This window comes from Vicugna pacos, chromosome 7 (assembly GCF_048564905.1).
Source record: "Vicugna pacos chromosome 7, VicPac4, whole genome shotgun sequence".
Taxonomy (NCBI): domain Eukaryota; kingdom Metazoa; phylum Chordata; class Mammalia; order Artiodactyla; family Camelidae; genus Vicugna; species Vicugna pacos.
In genome coordinates this window covers 15,998,850-16,020,592 of record NC_132993.1, presented here as the reverse complement: position 1 = coordinate 16,020,592, position 21,743 = coordinate 15,998,850, and the positions used below count along the sequence as shown (strand labels likewise).

The 21,743-nt window shown below is 49.6% G+C and overlaps 1 protein-coding gene across 2 annotated transcripts; it reads left to right on the top strand.

Annotated features, from left to right (window-relative positions):
* The first annotated feature begins 307 nt into the window (after window positions 1-307).
* Window positions 308-21,505, top strand: STRA8 (stimulated by retinoic acid 8). Of its 2 annotated transcripts, XM_031674609.2 has the most exons (9): window positions 308-404; window positions 4,219-4,416; window positions 7,844-7,919; window positions 8,562-8,646; window positions 11,436-11,630; window positions 12,401-12,677; window positions 16,431-16,504; window positions 18,185-18,296; window positions 21,262-21,505. In XM_031674609.2, exons 2-9 carry the CDS (start codon window positions 4,225-4,227, stop codon window positions 21,334-21,336), a joined length of 1,086 nt encoding a protein of 361 aa, XP_031530469.2. In that variant the 5' UTR covers window positions 308-404; window positions 4,219-4,224; the 3' UTR covers window positions 21,337-21,505. The 2 variants fall into 2 exon arrangements, with proteins under 2 accessions (XP_031530469.2, XP_072821500.1); XM_072965399.1 differs by lacking the exons at window positions 308-404; window positions 4,219-4,416 and adding an exon at window positions 9,316-9,538 and having other exon boundaries at window positions 7,845-7,919.
* Window positions 21,506-21,743: the final 238 nt, after the last annotated feature.

The following is a 21,743-nucleotide window of genomic DNA, read 5'->3' as shown; positions in this document are numbered from 1 at the left end:
TACGTGGGGCACCTGAGGTAACACAGGTGTCCCCTCCCTGCGTCGCTAGGCCTCCCCTTGGAAAGCGGCCACCAGGAAAGGTGAGAAGGTCAGCCCCGCCCCTCCGTCCTCTCCTCATCTCTTCGTGTCGCCCTCAGACTTGTTACACTGTTTCCTCCACTATCTGCACCCTCATTGGCCCGCCACCGCACGTCCCCATTGGCTGCAGGCCCCGGGACACACCGCGATTGGTCCCCGCCTTTGTGCCGAGGTGCTAGGTCCGTCTGGCCCGGGCAGAGCACGGTCCCCACTACGGATGGCGCGCGAGGCCAGTGACAGCTGTCACCGCTGTCAGGGATTCCAGCGGCCTCGCGTGTCCAGGGACTGGGGACGTCGTGTGCCCGGATGCCCACCTCCCTCTGAGGGTAAGTGTCCACTAAACGCTGCGAATACCGTGCCCACTCATCGTCAGAAAGGTGTACTTGGCCTTGTTGGTGTTTAGGTACATGAGAAGTGATTCAAGTCTGTGGATCCAAACAGGTGGATAGTTAGGTCTGGGCCTAGAACTTTGACATGAGCGATTGTACCTGTCACTGTGATGCCCTACATATTTCTGAGAATGATTTTGGATTTTTTTTTTACATGATCTGATAAACATAGAGAATCAAAGGAAGCTACTGGTAGGCTGTAAAACATTATCCAGTGTCATGTGTGCAATTTGCTAATGAGACAGGATCACACCCAAATGTTTTGTAGATTGATGCTTAAAAATGAAAGTTACTCTGAACCTTGGAAAGGGTGAGGTCATATTTTTTTAAAGTTTAGCCTAGGGAGTTTTAAAAACATCAGCTCTAAGTGGGTATTAAGTGGTGTTTTAACAGGAAAATCTTTGGTAATGAAAATATACTTTGCTTTTTATACATAAGAAGTGAGATAAAAATATGGCATGACAGTATGAACCTTCACAAAATGCCTCTTTAGAAGAAAGTTAGAAGCTTTCTTCTGAAGCTTTCTTCTAACTTTGTGAGACTGAAGGTTATGCTTAGCAGGCTGATTTAATGAATAGGATTGAACACAGTAAGAAGTTTTGAAAACGGAAAAGATGTCAGAGCTCTGGTCATTCTGAAATGCCTAAAATTATTTTTGGCCCTAGTTTCCCACATAATGAATGTGCTCTGCACCAAGTGCCCGGTAAACATTTGCCTATTGAACTGCAGTTCCCAGAACTCCTTCAGATGCAGCTTCCCACACGGTTGTGTGTTCCGTGCTCCACTTCTGTCCAAATGTAAGCAACTTGGGCTGCTAGCCCTTGCTCCAGATAGTCACAGAATCGTGGCAATGACCTTACAGAAGTGGAAAGTTTAAACTGTAATTAAGTTAAATACTTCTCCACCTCCTTTATAAAGAAATTAAGATTTCAGGTTTCTTGGCTCATGCAAAAACACATCACTGGTTAACACAGAGTTAGAGTTAATCTGTAATCCACCCTGCCTTTCCCCAAAGTGGTTCATTCCATCGGCCAGGTACCATCTCTGGGTGCATCCGTGCATCATCCCACCCATGGTGGATTCGTAAGACTAGCTTCCTTCCACCTACCATCTCTCTCTGAGTTCCCCCAACTCTCACGAGTTTCAGATGCCCAGATATTCACACTCACCCTCCAAACATGCCCCGTTTTCTGAGTCAGAACAGGATACCCAGCTTCTTGCTTCTGTATCATCCCTCCCCAACTATCTCATGTGGCGATTGGCCAGCATCACTTTCAAAGGCTTTTTAAGCTTCTCACATACGTGCCTTTCACCGTGAATCTTGTCAAGAAATGAATTCATGAGGTTGTAAATGCTTAGGATACAGAGAGGTCTTTTGGATCAGGGTCGAACTAGCTATTGTTCGTTGCCCCCAGAGTTTTCTCTTAATACTATTCCATCTTATTCCTATTCTGATGCACCCTGGAGGGACATTTAGATGATGGATACATGGATCCTGATAAAGGATCTCACTGATTTGTTGGCAAAACAAGATTTACATGAGAAACCAGTGTGGACTGGAGCTGGTCAACTTCTCAGAGAAATTAGGACTTGAACTAGGAACTGACACACAAGCTGACTCTAAATAAACTGGGGGCAGGAGGACATTCTAAGTTGGAGGGGAAGAAAATGGCCACAGAATAGAGGTTGGTGAGCAGAAGAAAAAAGGTTTCTGCTGCTAGTAGTAAGAGGAGGAGGGAAATGGGAGATTCTGAGTGGTCAAGGCTTTAAAATGCAGATTTCTGGGCCTTTGGGGTGGAGTCCCAGACAATTCTCTCTGTACTGCTCTAATTCCCTACACTGCTGGGAGCAGCTTCCTTACCACACTTTGCATCTGAGTAGGACCTCTAGGAGAAAAGGTTTGTTTTTGTTTTGTTCTGCTTTTTAAATAAAAGATCACTTCAGGATCTTGGTTTTTACAGTGAGTTCCCCGATTCCTAGCAAAAGAGCCAATCTTGCAATAAGGCAGAGGAAAGTCCTGCCCTCCCCTCCCCCACCTGAGAACGTGACTTCTATGGTACTTGTCCTGGGTGAGCCATCCCTTCACACAGATCGCAGATACCTATGGGACAGAACCAACTGTATGACTGCAGCAAAAGACTGAAAAACAGCCACCTCAGCTCCTGCCAGGTCCACAGTGCAAGTCAAGAGAACTTGGGAAGAATGCCTTTTGGGGATCATACCAAATCATTCCTAGTGGAGAGCAGGATGTGCACTTAGGAACAGGATATTTAAAACTGCACAAGGTCTAACATCTTGGTAAGATACTTGGCTTGATTCTCCCCTTCAAGCAGAGTGGAAGGATCTTCTCCCACCTTTCACTGCGGTGCTCCTCCAACTCCCACAGGGAAGACATCTCCCAGCTCCTGACCCCGGGGCACCCGCGGCAGGCCACAGCTCCCAGCAGCCGGGCTGATGCTCCGGGCGCCATCCTCACCCTAGAGGCAAGCGGTGAAGGCTGTGCCCTGCGGCAGCAAATAATGGGAGGGTCTGCCCTCTATAGGAGACGCAGAGGGCTGCACCCTTGCCCAGAGACTGCGACTCTCCACACAGCCACCCATTCAGATACTTCCGGGCATGTATATTTTCATCAGTACCCCCAGGGGGCTGACAAACATCAAAACCGGCCCAGGTAATCTATGCACTGTCCCTCTGCAGCAGGACTGAGCTAAGGGGAGAGCGGACCTGTGCAGAGCTCCCATCCTAATTCACCCAAACCCCCGCACCGAGTGCACAGGGGCTACAGAAATGACAACAACACGGCCCCTATTCAAAGAGCTGGCAGAGCCGTCCACGCCTCAGTTTCTTGTTAAAAATGTCACGTCATCAGCCCTAGAATTGCCTCTCCTACAGAAGCTCCTGATCTGTAAATTCAGGTGTGACCAAGGACAACAAAATGATCATCTTCAGAACCCAATGAAAGAGGAAAAGGCAAACCAGCTTCCATTTCTCTACTGTCTTGTGACTTTTTGCTTTCCCATGTAGAAGAGCGCATTCTCTTCTTTTTGAGATATATATGCAGAAAAGTTCACAAATCTAGAGAATACACCTTGATGGATTTTTTTTCATATACTATATACACCTGTGTAACCACTGTCCAACTCAAAGAGGGGTAACTTCTTAGTGGATAAAAGGCCTCAAAGGGTTGGACACATACCCGTTCAGCTTCTAACAGACTGTAAAAAATGAGACCTCAAAGTACAGCTTGCTCTCCTTGGCCACCACAGTCAGTTATCAAGTGTCTGGTGGGGGAGGGTATAGCTCAGTGCTTAGTATGCACGAGGTCCTGGGTTCAATGCTCAGTACCTCCATCAAAAATAAATAAGTAAGTAAGTAAACCTAGTTATCTCCCCCTCCAAAAACAAAAGAACAGATGGGTTATACTTAAATCAAAAAACAAAAACCAAAACGTGTCTGATGAGTACCTGCAAGGTTCTGGAAACTTCGTGGTGTAAAGCAGCAGTGTTCTTAAACTGTTAAGTCAAAAAGGAGCACCTTGTGTTTTTAGGAGTCAAGATTCAATAATGGATTTGTATCATCTGCTATTTATTGCTTATCTGTTATACGCATAATCAATTATACTCATTGGTTTGGGACCTTTTACTTGGAAGTCATATCCCCTCCCTTTCTTTCTACTTCAGTCTGTCTCCCTTTTTCTTTAATGTTCCATCTTTATTATATAGGGCCAAAAAAAAATAATCTTACATTGCAGCTTACAATGGCGACCTCTGAAGAAGGCAGCAACCCCGGCAGCAGAGCGACGCCTGGGCCCCTGGCGCAGCCGCAGGAGCTCGAGCCGAGGGTGGCCCGTAGACGCCTGTCCCAGGCCCGCCACCGGGCCACCCTGGCAGGGCTCTTCAGCAACCTCAGGAAAACCGTTTACTCCCACTCTGATCTCACAGCCTCCAAGGTATGGGGGCCTGAGGGTGGGGAGGAAAAGTTCCCACACGTGGAGGGACTGGCCTGGAGCTCCCACCCCTAAGGCAACGGACACCTCATGGCTTTCTGTCTGCTGCTGCCTGTGGGTAAAGCGTGAGAGCCGGGCCTTACCCACCAGCCGCAGACAAGCCTGGCGTCAGAGGGAAATGACAGACTCGAGAGGCCTAGAGAGCCAGCAACTCCTATGCCATCCTTCCACAGGCAGTGGTGAGCCTCCAGCAGTGTCCAGACCCTGCATCCCCACCCCAAGCACACACATGCATGCACACACGCCCCTGTGCACCCCTCAGTTGTCGTGCACCAACCAGGTCTTTCCTGAGGCAACAGGGCTCTCCAGGTAAGCATGTATTTTTTTCTGATCTTGATTTCACCTTTCTCCTTATATGGCTTTCTCATTGCTGATTAGTGCCTCTGGCAGAGCACAGGAAGTTTCAGGGGGTTAGGGTGGTGGTGGAAGTATGGAGTTGGTATCACTGGAGGGAGCATTTAGGTGTCCAACAGGGAAGGGGTCCCCAACAGCCTCGCATTCCTCCACCCCACTCTTTTCACAGAAGGGGACCATTTGACACGCGGAATGCCCTGCTTCCTGCTTGCCGAGCTGGCCCAGATTCTCGTTGAGGGCAGGCACACAGAAGAGTGCCTCAGTGGGCCAGAAGGCCAGGGCCTCTGTGGAAATTAGAGAAAGGCACCCTGAGCACCTTTATGAGGGGCTCCAAGTGGAGCCTCAATTGTTTTTAGCTGAAAGAATTGCAACAAAGGCCCCATCTGCTCATACAGAAGGCTAGGGGTGGGAGGTGTGGGGAGGGCCGCTCCTTTCTGCTGAGCCGGGCTCAGGGGCTCAGGACAAGGGGCTCACAAGGTGGGGCATGGGGAGAGAGACCCCACATCTGGGCCTCTCAGCAAAGAGCATGCCAGCAAAGCTCTGCTCCACATCACCTGGGGGAAGAGGCTATGCTGTGTGTTTCCAGGGGTGCGTGGACACCCCAAAGTCCCCGCCATTGGCCATTGAGGAGGTGTGCACAGACCAGAAGCATGACTGAAGAAAGGACAAGTATCTAGGGCAGTAAAGAGGGAAAGTAAACCTAGAGGAAAACCCTTCGCACCCTCTAAAATTTGCTGAGAGCCTGGCTGTCAGCCGGCCTGGGTCCATGTGAGGCAGGCTGCTTGTGGAGCTTCAGGTAACACACCTGTTAAACCAGGGCAGTGGTCACGGCTTCCCCAGGGGCCTGCTCTGGAGTCCGACAAGAGAACAGCATGAAGATGCAGCATGGTCCTACACGGTTTAGAATGCTGGTACCACTTCCCAAGGTGTACCTCATTTGTTCCTCACAGTTCTATCCAAATCACCCTCATTCTACAGAGGAGGAACCTGAGGCTCCAGAAAATTAAACCATTTGCCTGGGACGCTCCAGCCAGGAAGCAGCCTGGAAATCAGATGTTCCCTGTTTTGTCCCTCCTACTCCCTCCTGCTTGAGGGACAACCCTGAATTTTTCATTTGTGATGTCCATGAAGAACAGATTTGTTCTATAGGAGTAAGATATGTGTATGTGTGGGAGTAAGGTCTTACTAGCTTTCTGTCGTTACCCAAAGTACTACAAACCAGGTGGCTTAAAACAAAAGCAATGTCTCAGAGGCCTGGACTCTAGAAGTCCAAAGTCAAGGTGTCCGCAGGGCTGTGCTCCCTCTGATGGCTCTAGGGGAGAGGCCTTACTCAACTCTTCTAACTTCTGGCACTTGCTGGCTGCCGTTGCTTATGGAAGACTCACTCCATATATGTCTTCACATTGCCTTCTTTCTGTATGGGCCTGTCTGGGTCCAATCTGCCCTTTTTATAAGGACACCAGTCATACTGGATTGGGGCCCCCTAATGACCTCATTTTAACCTGACCACCTCTAGAAAGACCCTACTTCCAGATAAGGTCACACTCACAGGTTTGGGGGTTAGGACTTCAGTTTTGGGGGACACAATTCCACCCAGAACAAAGATCCTAAGAAAATTAGCCTGCCAAACCATTCTAGAAAAAAAATTTCAGTAAATTGCACCTGACTTAACTGGCTCTGTTTTGGTCCCGTGTGACGCAGTAAGACTGCAAGGTGAGGGAGGGGTGGCCCTGCTGAGAGGATGCAGGTCACCTCCCTGGACCAGAAGGCTGGAAAGTCCTCACCTCACCCTAAGAACAAGCCTGAGGTTCGGTCAACCTGTCGGCTGGTGAACCCAACAGTGTAATCCTGAGCCCCGGGCCTGGGGGCAGCAGGTGACCCCTGCTCTAAAAGGCATGTACTGCGATCCTGTGGTCCACTGCGTTCTCACGCTGCTGTTCTTTGGGTCCACAGAGTGCTGTGCTGTTCTGCCCCCTCAGGTCTCCTTGTGCACCGGCCAGGCGGCGAGCCCCGAGCTACTTTGGGGTCCTCTCCCACCCCGCCCCATCTCCCTCTGGCCTTTGTATGGTGGCTCAGGGAGTCAGGCCTGCCCTCAGAGTCTGCGCGCCGTCCGGCTCAGCCCGGCCACCTGGCCCCATCCACCCCTCCAGTGGGATCCGCCCCTCCTCCCCCTGCCCGGGTCCCCACAGCCCTCTGCGCCGCTTCCTGAGCTCTTGCTTGTGCCACGAGTGGTGTTAAGTGTTACAAGCGATTGTTTCCTTGGTCGTCCTTCCTGGTAGAACGTCAGCAGCCTGAAAGCAGGGCTGTCTTCTCTGCTCGGTCCCGGGGCTGAACACACGGCTTTGCCCCCGCACAGGCCTGATGAGTGGGTGGGACTCTGCACAGGCATCGGGGCTCAGCATAATGAACAGTATCTAGCTTTTCTCATTTTTCAGTAATACTGCAGTTACCATTTTGACTTTGGTAGTATTACATACAGCAGGGAAAGAAGGGAGGGAGGGAGGGGACACTTTGAGTCTATTCTTGTGGAACAGGACATTCAGGGTTCAAGTTGACAGAGCACTTGACAAGTTTTTAGATCAACTAGAGCACGTATTTAGCAAATTAAAAATATTAGAATTGTACACTTACTATTAGCCAGCCAGTTGCACACTGTGACAAGTGAGCAGAAGTTAATTTGGGTCTCTGCGCCCGCCCGGAGCTGCTATTCAACCAACCGCCTCCTTGGTCACTATCTGTCCCACCTTCAAGTAGCGTGCATAGTAGTTCGCAGCCCTAGCTGTTTGCTGAATGCTGCTTAATTGTTTCCAAAAACTTCAGTATTTCTGTGAGAACCATTTCCAGAATACAAAGTAAACGTCATGCCTTCTGAGCATCAGAACAAATTTCCTACGCTTTCTATCGACAACGTGAAGGACTGTAACTTCGCACTCAGACTCGTGAAGGGGTCTGTGTCCACAAACCCATCTCTGCGGTGGGAGGCTAGCTTTTCAGCCCTGTCTGTCTCTGTCCTCAGTGGCAGGTTTTGAATAAGGCGAAGACTCACATTCAGGAACTGGAACAAACCTTGGATAATCTGTTGAAGCTGAAAGGTAAGAGCTCCTACTGTGCCTCCCCACTTACCTCCCAGGAAGCGTTGATTGGTTTTTCTACTGAAAATAGAGAGACTGGGCTAAGCCAAGTGAACATGTGTTTCTGGTGCCTCCTGTGTGCCAGGCACTGTGCTTGGTCCAGAGTGTGATGAAATCCAGGCCCCTGTCCTCGGGCAGCTGAGGGTCTGGCAGGACAGACAGAAGTCAGCACGCTGTGTGAGCACAAGGAGCTCCTTCCTAGGTGCTGCTGAAGGGTACCTGACCTCATCCTGAGAGGCCAGAGGAGTGGGCGATGCTTGTCCATCTCCAAAGCAAAGGGCAGAAGCTGTCTCCCTTCCCTGGCACTCAGTCTGGGAGACATGGCTGGGGATTTGGGTTTAATGAGCTCATGGAAGCTGAATTCTGAAAGGGATACTTTCCATGTCTTGACTGAGAAGGGCCAGTTCAAGAAGCTCTTCCCTTGTTTCCACTGCTCTCCTCCCACGTCTAACAGGAGGGGTGAAACTGGGCTCTGGACTCCCCTACACTGAACCTGGGCAGGCTAAGCAACCACCCAAGGTCCACCAAGGCCAGAAAGGCAGGAGAGACCCGAGCAAGTCCCGACTTTATCCTGTGTGACTCTTGCCTTTAACTGCCCCCCAGAATCCTTCAGCCTGGAGGACGGGAATGCAAACAGCCTAGAGGCAGTCAAGGAAGAATATGCCAGCATGTACTCCAGAAATCCCGGGTAAGACCCCCAAGCACCAGGAGACCCGGCACCTGCTGACCACTCCTGCTCTGCTACAACTCGGCAGCCCCATCCCCCTCCGGAATGCAGAACAGAGTAAGAGGTGCCGCTCACCTACTTAGAACTGTCTTGTGCCAGACATATTTCTTTTCTTATTTTAATAATGTGCGTTGGATTTTTTTCCCAATTATAAAAATAACCCTGCTTATTAAAGAGAATGTAAAAAAGACAGAAAAGCTTGAAAAAATAATAAAAATACATATTATCTCATCACTCAAAGAAAGTCAATGTTAATCTTAAAGACTATCCCAATTTTCAAATTTTGCACATTATTTTACAGAGAAATGAAATCATAATGTTCACAGTGTATTATAGCTTTTAAGAAAACCTCAACTAATGGCTTTATTGAAGGATACGTATGAAAATAAGAAAAATCAAAATCTCCGCCTATTTTTCTAGCTTCATAGGAACCTAAGAAAAGCCAAACTGGACTTCAGAGAGGAAGTGAAATAACAGAACACCCAGGTGTCACAGATGCTGGAAGGGGAACTCGTTTATAATGTCACACTCAGACTCTTAAAGAGAGACTGATTTCAGTAATGTCTTTCTCGTACTTTTGTGATCTCATTTTGGACAATTAACTCACACATTGTGATGTGTACTTTGTAGATGCAGTGTTCACTGTGCTCTCAAAGGATGACACAAGCCCCGCCCCACAGCATCCTGCAGAGCCGCTTCAGAGGTTGTGTCCAGCACAGTGCATGTTCAGATGGCCTCTGAGGAGGCACAGGAGTATGTGCATAAAGAATTTTACTCACTCTGCAAACTGCTTGCTCTCAGAACCTCCCAAGAGCCTGCCGAGGCAAAGCGATGCTACTTCCTCTCCTTTTGGGTGGGATAACTGATGACTTTTATTTTCTCCCTGCTTTTATCTTCTCCCTGCTTTTCTGTATTTTCCAACTTTTTTTAAAACAACGGCTATGTATTATATCCTAAGGGAAATAATCAGAGGAGATGATAAATTATTAATTTAAATTCACATGGTAGACAATGTGAGGCTATAGAAAAGTATTCAGATCACCTATAATCACACTCCACACAGACACCTTCAAGCACCGTTTTGGTCATGGGGGACAGAGGCAAGTGGTGTGTGTGTGTGTGTGATGTTGAGTACATGGCAGGGTGTTTATGGCCCAATTTTCCAAATCAGACTAGCTCAGACTAGCCCCCTCACTATCAGCCTGGGAGATGATCTCAGTGACGTAGGTGTTAGCTACTGACCCTGTCCTATTTATTACATAAGCCATCTTTTCCTTGCTGATTTAACATACTAAAATCTTATTAATACTTTCATCACTTACCAAAATGGGAATGGCTAAATTTCTTTTAAAATCTTTAACTAGGGAGGATTTTTTTCACTAGAATTATTATAAACCTACAATAATTAAAACTGTGGTACCACCAGAGAAATAGATTAATTCCACTTTATAATTATTATACTTTAATTAGTTAAGTTATGAGTGAGTTTAAGTGCCTTTGTTCAGGATCATTTGTATTTCCCTTCCTGGGAGCTTTTTTTTTTAACCTATTCTTTGCCCATTTTCCTGTTGGGTTGGTGATCTTTTCCTTATTTAGTGGCAGAAACTCTTTATGTATGATGAGAATTTAACTCTTTAGTATATGGATTACAAACAATTGTATGTTGGTTGGTTATTTTACTAGTTTGGTTTTGATGATTCTGTTTTGTGTTTTGGCCATGCAAAAATGAAGTCTAATCTGTCTGTCTGTAATGGCACCTGATGTTGGGGGAATAGTCAGGAAGACTTCCTCCACTCTGAGATTTTAAAAAAGGAGACAGACAGAGATTGAGAACCCTCCTGTGATTTCTCCTGGAGCCCTCATTTTTTAACTTAACTTGATACCCTGGGGATTTCACTATCAGTATGAAGAGATTCAAGTACAAGTCCTGGTTTTCCAAATTGTGTTACGTTGTTTCATTCTCTTAAAGCTGTATTCTAAAGAGCAGAATTTAAAACTCTGAAATAAGTCTAACTTATTTCTTTTCTAGATTGAGTTTTGGGTTTAAACCTAAGTATTTAACCTAAGAATATTTCATGGTCTTTAGTGCTATTATAAACAGTACTTTTTAAAATTTCAATTTCCAATTGTTCATTGCTAGTGTATAGAAACACTATTGGTATACTGCCCTTGTATTCTGCAACCTTGCTCTTATCTTAGTTCCGGTCACGTTTTTGCAGATTTTCTATGTAGGAGAAAAAAGTTTTATTTCTTCCTTTCCAATCTGTATATCTTTCATTTCTTTTGTTCACCTTATTGGACTGGCTACAATCTCTAGCATGATTTTGAATACAATGGTAAGAGTAGACACATCCTTGTCTTGTTCCCTACCTGAGCAGAGAAAGTCTTTTACTGTTAAGTATGATGTTGGTTTTTTGTAGATTTCCTTTATCAGGTTGAGGAAGTTCCCTTCTATTCCTAGTTTCCTGAGAGTTTTTATCATGAATGGATGTTGAATTTTGCCAAGTGCTTTCCTGCACATATTGAGATGATCATATGGTGTTTTTTCCCTTTGTTGCTAATGGTGAGTTACACTGATTGATTTTCAAAGTTTAAACCAGCCATCGTACACTCCTAGGATAAACCTTACTTGGTCATGCTGTATTTTTATGTATTTACATATAAGGGGGCTAAAACTGAGTTAAGAATTTCAGTGTTGATGGTCATGAGGGACATTATCTGTAATTGCCTTTTTTCTGTTTCCTCCCTAGTCTGCTGTCAAATGAACTTCATCAGGAAGACTTTGACACCTGGTGTCCAATAGAGGTAGTCGGGAAGGATGCTGAGGAAGAAGAGGAGGAGGAGGACAAAGAAGAGGAAGAAGAGGTGGAGGAAGCAGAGGAGAAAAAAGTGGAGCTCTTACACTCCCCTGTCACCTTGTTGCCAGACCTCATGGAATTTGAACGGTGTGAGGAAAGGAGCTCCTGTGGGGAAGGGGAGAGGGGCTCCAGCTGGGGCCCACTGGAGACCAGGCCTCAAGTCAGGTAGCTCTAGGATTTCCACATAGGAGGGGCTTGGGGTTGGCAGAGGCCTAAAGAAATAGTCTTGAAGCCCCCTTTGCATAGTACATACACTATGTTTACTAAGACTATTTCTTTGGGGTGACTCCGGGGGACTGTTGGTGGGGATTATAGAGGCTAAAGTTCCTCCCCCACCCCCAGCCCAAGTCTACTTACTGGTCTTGGAGTAAGAAAGGCTCAGGGTGGGAATCTGGCTCAGACTCCCCGTCCTCACTGCTCCTCCACAGACTGGAGACCCTCAGCATCCAGGTGGACTTCTCGGAGGCTTTGGCCCAGGGGAGGCTCACTCCACAGCTTCCAAATTAAAGCGAGCTCACATCCTACCTGCACGTTCATGGGCTCAGAATTTTAAGCGGAGAGAGAGCTGAGCCTGTCCCCGGCTCCCATGCTCTCTTCTGTCCCGCAGAGAGCTCCGCAGGGCGCGTCGGGAGGACTTGGGGAGAAACCCCGAAACACAAAGCTATGTCCTCCCTGGCTTCTGCTCTCCAAGGGTCAGGGCAGGAGGGACTAAGGTTAAGCCCCTGGTCCCCCACGGCGCTGTGGCCAGGCCTGCGTGCTGTGCACCAGTCCAGCCGCGGGATCCCAAGGAGCCGGCCTGGGGAGGGACCTCCGGCCGCTGGCTTCAGGTCTGGGAGTTGCTGCCCTTCCTGTTCCAGGTATCTCAACTTCTACAAACAGACGATGGACCTTCTGATCGGGAACGGGATCGTCTCCTCACAGGAGGTGACACTCCCCATCGTCTCTGCGGCCATCTCCCACCTGTGGCAGATCCTCTCTGAGGAGAGGAAGGCCGACCTCCTGCAGGCCTGGGCGCAGAAGCATGGCGGCGTCGCGGGGACCTGCCAGGAGCCAGCCTGTGCCGAGGGCAGCATGAAGGATAGCGGAGTCGACAGCCAGGGGGCCAGCTGCTCGCTTGTCTCCACCCCGGAGGAGGTGAGGGGACCCGACGGGTGAGGTGGAGGGTGGGCAGCAACGCCTCCATCACCTTTGCCTGGAGACGCCAGGAAGCTGCCGCCGGTGTCACTTGGCAACTTGCAGGTCCCGTTTAGAGTCCGGCGCACTCGGTCAGCTTCTGATTTTTCCAACAGAATATCCGCAACCACGGAACATTTATTTTTCTCCTGTTAGTGTCCCCTGCCTTTCCATGGGGATTTTAGAAGGCCTAGGAGGTTGTATCCATTAAGATTCTGAGTTGCGAGCTACTCCCTCATTAAACCGGGACTGTGTATGTACTACGCACACCCGCGCAGGGCCCGAGGCCGCAGGGTGACGTCACGGTGGGCTCTGCCCTCCCCCGGGCTCTGCCGAGATCTCACCGTTCTTCCCTCCCCTCTTCTCCTGCCCCACGGTTTAACTGTGGAATGGCAGCTGGTAGCAATTGCGCTGTCCTTTTCTCCTCCTCTACATCATATAAAACAGAAAAAGTCTCCCTGTGGCTCGCTTTTAAGGGGCAAGGAAGACCTTTTCCAGAAATTTCCACCATATCTCTTCTGCTCTCTCATTGGCCAGATTTGGATAGATTGACAGAACACTGAGCCAATGAATAATCGAAATGGGATTCTCTTGGACCAATCAGACCCAACCCTTGAGAGCAGGTCAGTTCCCACCCCCATAGAGCATTGCTGCCACTCAGTGAAGAGACCGGAACCCATTGGGGAGGTCAACCACACGTCCCCGCTTTTCAGAGTTCCAGCTGTAAGAATGGCTGTGGTCAGCCCAGTGTAGCGGTGGGTACCATTAGCCATTGTTCAGCGCTGAGCTCAAAGTGGGCCCCTCATCTGCCCTTCCAGAATTAAGACAGCCTCAGAAGGGCTGCTGCTACCACTTGGGGCTGCATCTGCCCTCCCTCCTCCAGGGAGAGGGGGGCAGTTCTTTGTTCTATGCCCCTGACCACTGCTTTGTAGGACATTTAGCTTCCATGGCCTCTACCCCTGCTTTGTCCTGACTTTCCAAACACCCCTCAGCTGGTGCTCCTTTGAGGAGCTGTCTAGGGACTCTCTGGGGAGTCTCAGAGCCACAGAACCTCCAAGTGCGTCTGATGCTGGGGGGACGGCCCTGGATGCCCCATTCTCTGTGAGGTTTCCCAGCCACGAGGGCCTAGGCCTGGAGAACTGTGGTCACCTTGTCCAGTCCTTCTAGTTCACAGAGGAGGCCCAGTGGGGGGGGGGGTAGACTTGTCCAGGACACCTAGTTCTTACTTCAAGGACTGCATCTCCTTCCTCACAGATTTTTCTGCCCTTTCACCTATTTATGGGCCACCCCTCCCACCATGATCTTCCCTGATGCTTCTCGTGTGGGGTTTAGTTAAAGGCAGGTGCCTAGCTGGTACCCCAGGCCCACTGAATCCAAGTCCCCAAAGGGGTGGCTCAGAATCTTCATTTGTAACAAGCACCCCAGGCGACTGATGCTCAGGGGTGTTATTGGAGGGAACGCTCAGGGCGTGAACCTGCTATTCCACCAGACTTTGGCTTCTGATCTGATTTTCCAGTGATGTTGGGTCCATCATGAGAGGACATGAATTCTCCTCCAAAATGGTCAAAGCAGGGCCAAATGACCAGCAGCAGACCTCAACCCAAGGCAAGCATCAGCCAGTCTAGACATCTTTGTAGCGCCCAAGTGCCTGGCCCTGGGGTCCCACAACAAAGAAGGTGAAAGAAAAACATGTCAAATGGGTGAAATTTCTATCAGAATGTAAACTGTATTTGTGGGCATGCATGTTTCAAGCACAAACCTTTGCTCAAGAAGAGCAGACCCAAAGAGAACCACCCAGAATCAAATGGCTTCAAATCCTGGAAGCGGCTTGCCTGGCCTTTTCCAGGAAGGCTAAGGGCTCATGTTCTTCTGGTGTGGAGGGAGGCTGCCAGCAGAGTCCCTCAGCCGTGCCCAGAACCAGGCTCTGCCCACAGCAAGACATCCCCAGGCTTGGGCCAACCCAGGGCTGGGTGACAAAGGTGAGTAGGACAGAGGACAGTTACGCTCAGGATAGGGACAGAGCCACAGTTCCTCCTGTTGTGGTTTCAAAATCATTTGCAGGGAAATCTCTGTAGCTCCTGGTCCACCTGAGAGGTTCTGCTGCAGAACGACTGTGTTCGGAGCTAACCCTTGGGCTCGGGGACAGGTGGACAATGCTGAGAGGTGCGGGCGTCAGTGTGCTGGGCGCTCCGGCAGGGCCTCGGAGCCTGGCTATTCCCCTCACAGGGGCTGGCTTTGAGAGGAGTTTGCAGAGGTGAGGACAGTGTGTGGCCTGTTGGGGAGGAACTGATGTCCTGGGTTCCTGCTCAGTCCTGCCGGGAAGGAACACAGAGCCAATACATTTCTGGGCTGATGGACAATAGGAGCTCAAGCTTTTCAGTGGCTCCTTTCCAGATCCTCTTTGAGGTGACTAAAGGGCTCTCAGAAAGGAGGATACCATAAAATGTCCAGAAAAGGGAGCCAGCTACATGGCCAGAGTCCCAAGGGGATTCAGTTCAGGGGAAGCAAATTGTAAGGAGACATAAAGGGCAGACAGAAAGCCTCCAGGCAAAGAGCAGTGTGTCCCAGGTAAGGGGACAGGAGGCCCTGGGGAACCTGTCTGAACCTGCCAACCCAGGGCCAGAGAACTCCCTCTCCTCTCAGCGTGGCTGCCCATATAAAATGGGGTGTCAGGCAAAATAAAGCATACTCGGTTAGAATTTGCATATAAGAATGTCCTACGCAATATTTGGAACATTTGTATGCTAAAAAAATTATTCATTCTTTATCTAAAATTCAAACTTAACTCAGCATCCTATATTTTTATTTACCACAATCCTAAGTATATATATCATGTTTTGGTGGAATATTTCATATTCTTCAACAAATTAAAGAAAAGCACTACTGAAAACTATCTAAACAGCAAGATTCCAAAACTGGAAATGCATGCTATAATATGTCCAGGGAAATGACTGGAGGGCAACAGATCACTATGTCAACAACGGACACCGCTGGGTAGGATTGTTTCTCCGGGATTTTATCTGCTTCTGTTTTCCAGAATTTCCATGATGAACACGTGTTTCTTTTATAAAGCAGATAATATTCAATATTTGAGCCATTATTAGGTACCAGGTGCTTCTCATTTAATTTTTGCAGCATCCCTGTGGGTAGGCACTGCCGTGATTCCCCTTTATAGTGGAGCATTCAAGAAATTAAGTCACTTGTTGAGGTCACACAGCTCAGCGGGTGGCGGGGCTGGGAGCTGGCTGTCCTGCAGCCTAACTGCAGTGCCCCCCACCCCCACCCCATAGCCTCTATATTCAGCTGCCTTGGCATGAAACCGCTAGACTGCAGATCCTCAGCTCAAACCGTCCCCAGCCCTCGGGAGGTGTGGATGAGCCCTTTCTGGTGTAAAGCGACGCTCAGCTCTGGCTGTGGCATCTCACGCCTCAGCTCCTGCCTTCTTTAGAAGGAGGAGAACACAATTCCCAGTGCTTCCTTGTCCCTCAGCCACCTCTGGGGTTGGCAGTTTGTTCTGGGCGGGCAAGATCTTAACATTCAGCCCCTGGAAAGGTCACTAAGCAGAGACCCTGGGTTTGGGCCCCAGCTTTATCACGCACCCCTTTGGGGAGAGGGGGTAGAGAGCCTTCCTCTGCATCTCCCCGCCGGCAGCCCAGAGCTAGCGTCGAACTGTAGAGTTATTTCTGACACATGAAATTCTCTGCTTTCTCTCAGATCCTTTTTGAAGATGCCTTCGATGTGGCAAGTTTCCTGGACAAAAGTGAGGCTCCCAGTACATCTAGCTCCAGGTGAGGAAGGGGGCGTACGACAGTGCATGTGAGTGTGTGTGTGCACGTGTACCCTTGTCGGGATGTGTAGGAGCCGCTCCCCGGCACCCCCCACAGGGGTGCCTAATTCAGTGGCAGTTCTTGGAGAACCACTTTTTTCCTATGGTTCACAGTGGGCTGGTCCCAGGATTCTGCCATTGCCCCGGGGGTGACAGCGTCTGGGGCTTCTTCAGAGTAGAAAACTCTTCCATCCTGGCCCAGGGCTGGGACACACCAGGTTATCAACTCCAGGTTGTTTGTGCTGCATTGTTTCCCAGGGTGAGGTGGCCCTGGGCAGGTTTCAGCGGTCAGTCTGGTCCGAGGGGTGGGGGGTGGGGGGTGCTCTGGGGCACAGAGAGCCTGGGCCAACATAGAAACAGGTCCCATGCCCTGAGCTTGGGGAGTCTCTGAGCTGCATAAAAGGGGTGCTGATGGGAAGGACGCGGAAGGAGGAGGAGGGCTGACCCCCTGAAGTGAGAAGACACCAAACAGCATTTGGGGAGATTTTCAAACAAGAATCGGCTTGACTTGGTCTGTACCACAGGGATGTTTTCTCAGAAAGAACTAATTTAGGACTGAAATTCCCTGCCTACTTTGAAAAGCTGTGGTCTGACCGCCTGAAGGCATAGGCCCTTCAGATACCTGTGCTTGTGCCATGGCCGAGAGGAAGCCTGAACGTTTAGTTTATCTGCCTTGGAAGTGAGGACAACATTCGTATCCTTGTGATCCCAAAGAACATCTCCATTCTCCCTGAGGCTGTGTGGCTACAGCCTGGAACCCTGGCCGTCTGCAGACAGATCAGACGCATTTGCTCCTCCGCCCACCTGCTCCACCCCCCAACTCCTCCCCCACCTCCCCACCCCCGCCCAGAAGACTGGCCCAGAATCTCAGAGCACTTTTCTGTGCTGACTCAGGCTCTTCCTGGCTGTGTGTGGAGTTTGATTTTGCTGAAACTGGCAGGAGACAGACATTCATATTTCTGAGCTGGGCTGGGCTGTGAAGACAACTTTGTTGCAAAGTGGCCAAAGTGTACTTGCCAGACAATTTTGGAACTTCTTACCCTGCTGATGGGACAAAAAACAACCTATTTAAAAAAAATTTTTTTTTCTACTTTCCCTAGAAAAGGCAGGGGTTGCTGCCAGGGGTTCCCACGCTGACTCCTTCCAGCAGGAAGTGAGGTCGAAGCACTGGCTGTCCCCGCCTGACTGGCGGCCCCAGTCGGAGGGCTCCTCCCCTTGTCCCAGGAAGCAGGGGGAAAGGAATCTGCAAAACAGCCTTCCCTCTGCGCCAGGAGAACCTCCTGACTGGAGGCGTCTCGGAGGACCGAACTTGATAGCGCAATGTGCTCCCTGGGCTGCCCGGGCAGCCACCAGTGGGAGGAGAGGAAATCTTGCTCCTTGTTCCACAGGTCACAGCTCCGAACAGTAAATTAGGGCACAAGGGCCAATCTCCCCGTAGTCTCGCCTCCCCAGCAGGTTCCAGACGTGACGTTGGACCTGGGCCAATGCAGACCTTCCAGGGAGGGCTCTGTGCCATCCAAGGATTCAGCTGGGTGTTTCAGAGTGCTTGGTTCACACTGTAATCCAGGTATTTTAGGGGGTACAAGCAGAGGTAAACGATTAGGATTCTAAATATTTGCTCTTTCTCCTTTTCTGTTGTCAGTTCCGTGCTGGCCGCCTACAACCCAGAAAATCCAGAGGAGAAGTTTCAGCTCTACATGCAGATCATCGAATTTTTTAAAGGCCTTTGCTGTGTTAACACTCAGTTTAAACAGGTAGGACGGAGCAGAGTGCAATGAGGCCTCTGCTCACCTCCCTCGGATAGCAGAAAGTGCTTTCGAGGGAGCCCCAGCCACAGGTCATCTTGCTTACAGCACAGGCGACATTCTTTCATTCTCTCTCGCCTTAGCCATGGCTGGTTGACTTCAGCCTAACGCACCCTGTGGAGTGGAGGATGTCCGGGGAACTGAGGGAACAGACAGAGGGATGCTCTTCAGGGCAGACCTGAGCCTGGGAGCCCCTTGATACAGGGACCAGACCTCAGGGGCCTGTCCCTTCGCAGGCATTCCTAAATGTTGTGTGACTCCTTGATAACTTTCTAAGAGGCTGAATGCTCCATCATTTAATGAAACCCTGGGGTGATATTTGCTGTCAGCTTTTGTAGGATATTAATTTCTGCTTCCAAAAAGCTGACTGTGCAGCTCATGGTGACATGCATTGTGGGGTCTTGGTTAGAAGGTTCATTCCTGGAAGCTTTCGTGGGGGAAGGGGTCAGGCCTGAGCCACGGAGAGGACAGGCCCTTTCAGACTTACAGCCATGGATTTTCTCACTAATATAGCAAAAATATAACTTTGTTTAAAAAGGTAAGTGATAGTAATGAAAATGTCTAAGAATAATTAGGACAGCTTTTCGATGTGACCCTCTTCCCACTAATCCTTCATCTCCCTCTGCCGAGACCTCTTTGAATCTCCACTTGGGAGCCAAGGGCCCTCCCTGCGGTTTGCTCTCTGCCTCCAGCCAACCCTCAGCCGCTGGCCCTGACCACTGTGCCCCTTTCTCTCGACACAGTGAAGTCAGATCACTTTACCAACGCCTTGAGTGTGGATCAATGAGGCAGCCCGTTTTTCCCCACTTCCTTTCTCTACACACAGCAAGAAGGAAAGAGCAGGCAGGACTGGAGGGCCCATGCAAACCGGAGGTCTTGAGCTTGAGTCACCTTGGGAGCGCGCTGGAAACGTAGATTCCTGATGCCCCCACACCCCTGATTCCCATTCAGTGTTGTGAGACGCGGCCCCGGGGAACCTGTATTTTGAACAAGTCATCCAAGGGTGTCCTGGCGCAGGAAGCCCCAGGCTTTGGAAGACGGTGGTGTAAAGTCAGAACTTGCATTCTCATCTCCATCCGTCTCCCTGACAGTTTCATGGGAGGTGGCTGGATGAAACTTAATTAGTACCTGTATTAGTTTCCTAGGACTGATGTAACAAATTACCACAAATGTTGTGGCTCAAAACAACAAAAATTTATTCTGTCATAGTTCTGGAGGCCAGAAGGCCAAATTAAGGTGATGGCAGGGCCATGTTCTGTCTGAAAGCTCCAGGGAGGAATTCTTCCTCGTCTTTTCCTGGCTGCTGGTGGCTCCCAGCTGTTCTCGGTGCCCCTTGACTTGTACCTGCACCACTGTGGTCACTGCCTCTGACTTCACATGGCCTTCTTCTGTGTGTCTCTGTCCCTCTCATCTCATAAAGACACGCGTCATTTGGATTGAGGGCGCACCCTACATTCAGGATGATTTCAGCTCGACATCCTTAACTGATCACATCTGCAAAGACTGGTTCCAAATAGGTTCTAGGTGGACATGAATTTGGGGCCCAGACTCTTCAACACACTTCAGCATCCAATTCCAGCAAACACTTCTCACGGCCTTGTGCATTCACAAATCTGTAGCTTAAAAATCCCTCATCATGGTTTTCAGGGGCTTAAGGAAGTAGAACATTTTGAATGACATTTAAGCACTTTGCGTGACAGAGACTTGAGTGTGTGGTTCCCGCCCAGGACACTTGGCCTCTGGGCACCCCCTGGGCTCCGACTCCCCATTTTCTTGACCTTTGCCATTGTCCTCACCCTGAGCAAGGGGTCCGGGTGATTTTCCTTTGAACAGCTGATCCCCTCTTGGGTACTTAGGCTCCCGTGCACCCCTCCTCCATCAGCAGAGTGCAGCAGGTGAGGACCGTTCTCCAGAGCCAGAGAGGCTTCACTGGCAGTCACCCCCAATCTGGCCATCACCCTAGGGACCAGGTCCCATATTCACAAGATGGATGACTGGGGTTAGGGGTGCTTCCCAGGGCCCAAGGGCATCAACCCCTGACCAGCAGGGCTAACAAATTACAGGAGTGATTTCTGCTGCAGTGGGGAGAGGCAGGAAATGCAAACCCAGGAACGTACTTTTAGAAGAAGAGGTAATGGGGAGTCAGAGAGGTCAGCTGGGGTCATCATTAAGGGAATGAGAAACCCTTGCTAAATGAACAATGTGCTGTTTCTTTAAAAAATTATCTCCTAATAGCTAACTCTTGAACATGGTTTAAAATTCAGAAGTTACCAGAAGATATGCAAAGAAAATGTAGTCTCCCTCCTGCCAGGGTCCCTTGGTTACTCCCCACCTCGCCCCGAAGCAGTTACCACGACCAGTTTCTGGTACAGCCATCCATCCGAAGATATACTCCACATATTTCTATAATCTTTCAAACACAAACAGTCGCCTACTATACACATTGCTCTGTATCTTGCCCTTTTTAAATAGTATATCCCACAGAGAGAGAGCAATCTCGTTCCTTTTTTTGGGAAAGAGCTGCATGGTATTCCATTGGTGGGTGCATCATGGTGTAATTCACCACCCTCTGCTGATGGTCATTTGGATAAAGCTTTGAGATTGCCCCTGCCTCTCTTAAGGGATCCCAGAAATCCCCAAGACAGGGAAGAAGCCAGTTCTGCTGTATCCAGGAGAAGCCTTTCTGGAGATTTTAGAGTATGGAGTGAAGTGAAATGAAAATGGATGCCCCCCTCCCTTGCCCCTGCCCACTGCTCTTACTTCCTGGCCAGAAGCTGGAGAAGAAGATACAGCTGCAGAGATGTAGGGGGACAGACTGAGGGAGGGGGCCCAACTGAGATGATGGGGCCTTTCCTCTGCCTGAGGCCTGAGCTCTTAAGTAAAAACTGAATCCTCTTCCACGTGTGTTTTGCAGGAGCCAGATCTTCCCGTTGATGATGATTTGATCATGCTGAGGTGCATGGAGACGTTTGACGATGAAGATCTGTGATGTGGAAGGGTCGGGGGGCAGGGAGTGAAGGAGAGTGGGCAGTCTCCAGGTTTGAATGCTGCAGCCAAGGCTGCACCTGCCTCAGCCTGGCAGGACGTTTTGGAGTTTGCTGTCCTGAAAGCATTTTGATGGTTGTAGTTTCTGATTTGTTATAAAATATTTAAGAGTAGTGTGGCCCAGTGTTGGTCTTTCAGGGTCGTTTGGTGTGAGGTGCTGGCTTGCTGCGGGCACACACCTGCTGCCACTGTGCTCCTGTTCAGGGGGTATCAGATGCACCTGAGGCCCAGGCTGTGGGCCTTTCAAGAAAAGCACAGGCAGGATCTGTCCCTGGAGGTTCCAAGACACTGGGCACTTTCAGCACACCCTGGGTTCAAGGCCCTGTTTTGATGGATCCCAGTGTTACAGGA

What these genes read in the sequence shown, in the direction of transcription:
- STRA8 (XM_031674609.2), top strand. Translation starts at nt 4,225, where the DNA reads ATGGCGACCTCTGAAGAAGGCAGCAACCCCGGCAGCAGAGCGACGCCT. An exon ending in GACCTCATGGAATTTGAACG is followed by an intron (nt 11,631 to 12,400) that starts GTGTGAGGAAAG and finishes TTCCTGTTCCAG; the next exon opens with GTATCTCAACTTCTACAAAC. An exon ending in TTGTCTCCACCCCGGAGGAG is followed by an intron (nt 12,678 to 16,430) that starts GTGAGGGGACCC and finishes GCTTTCTCTCAG; the next exon opens with ATCCTTTTTGAAGATGCCTT.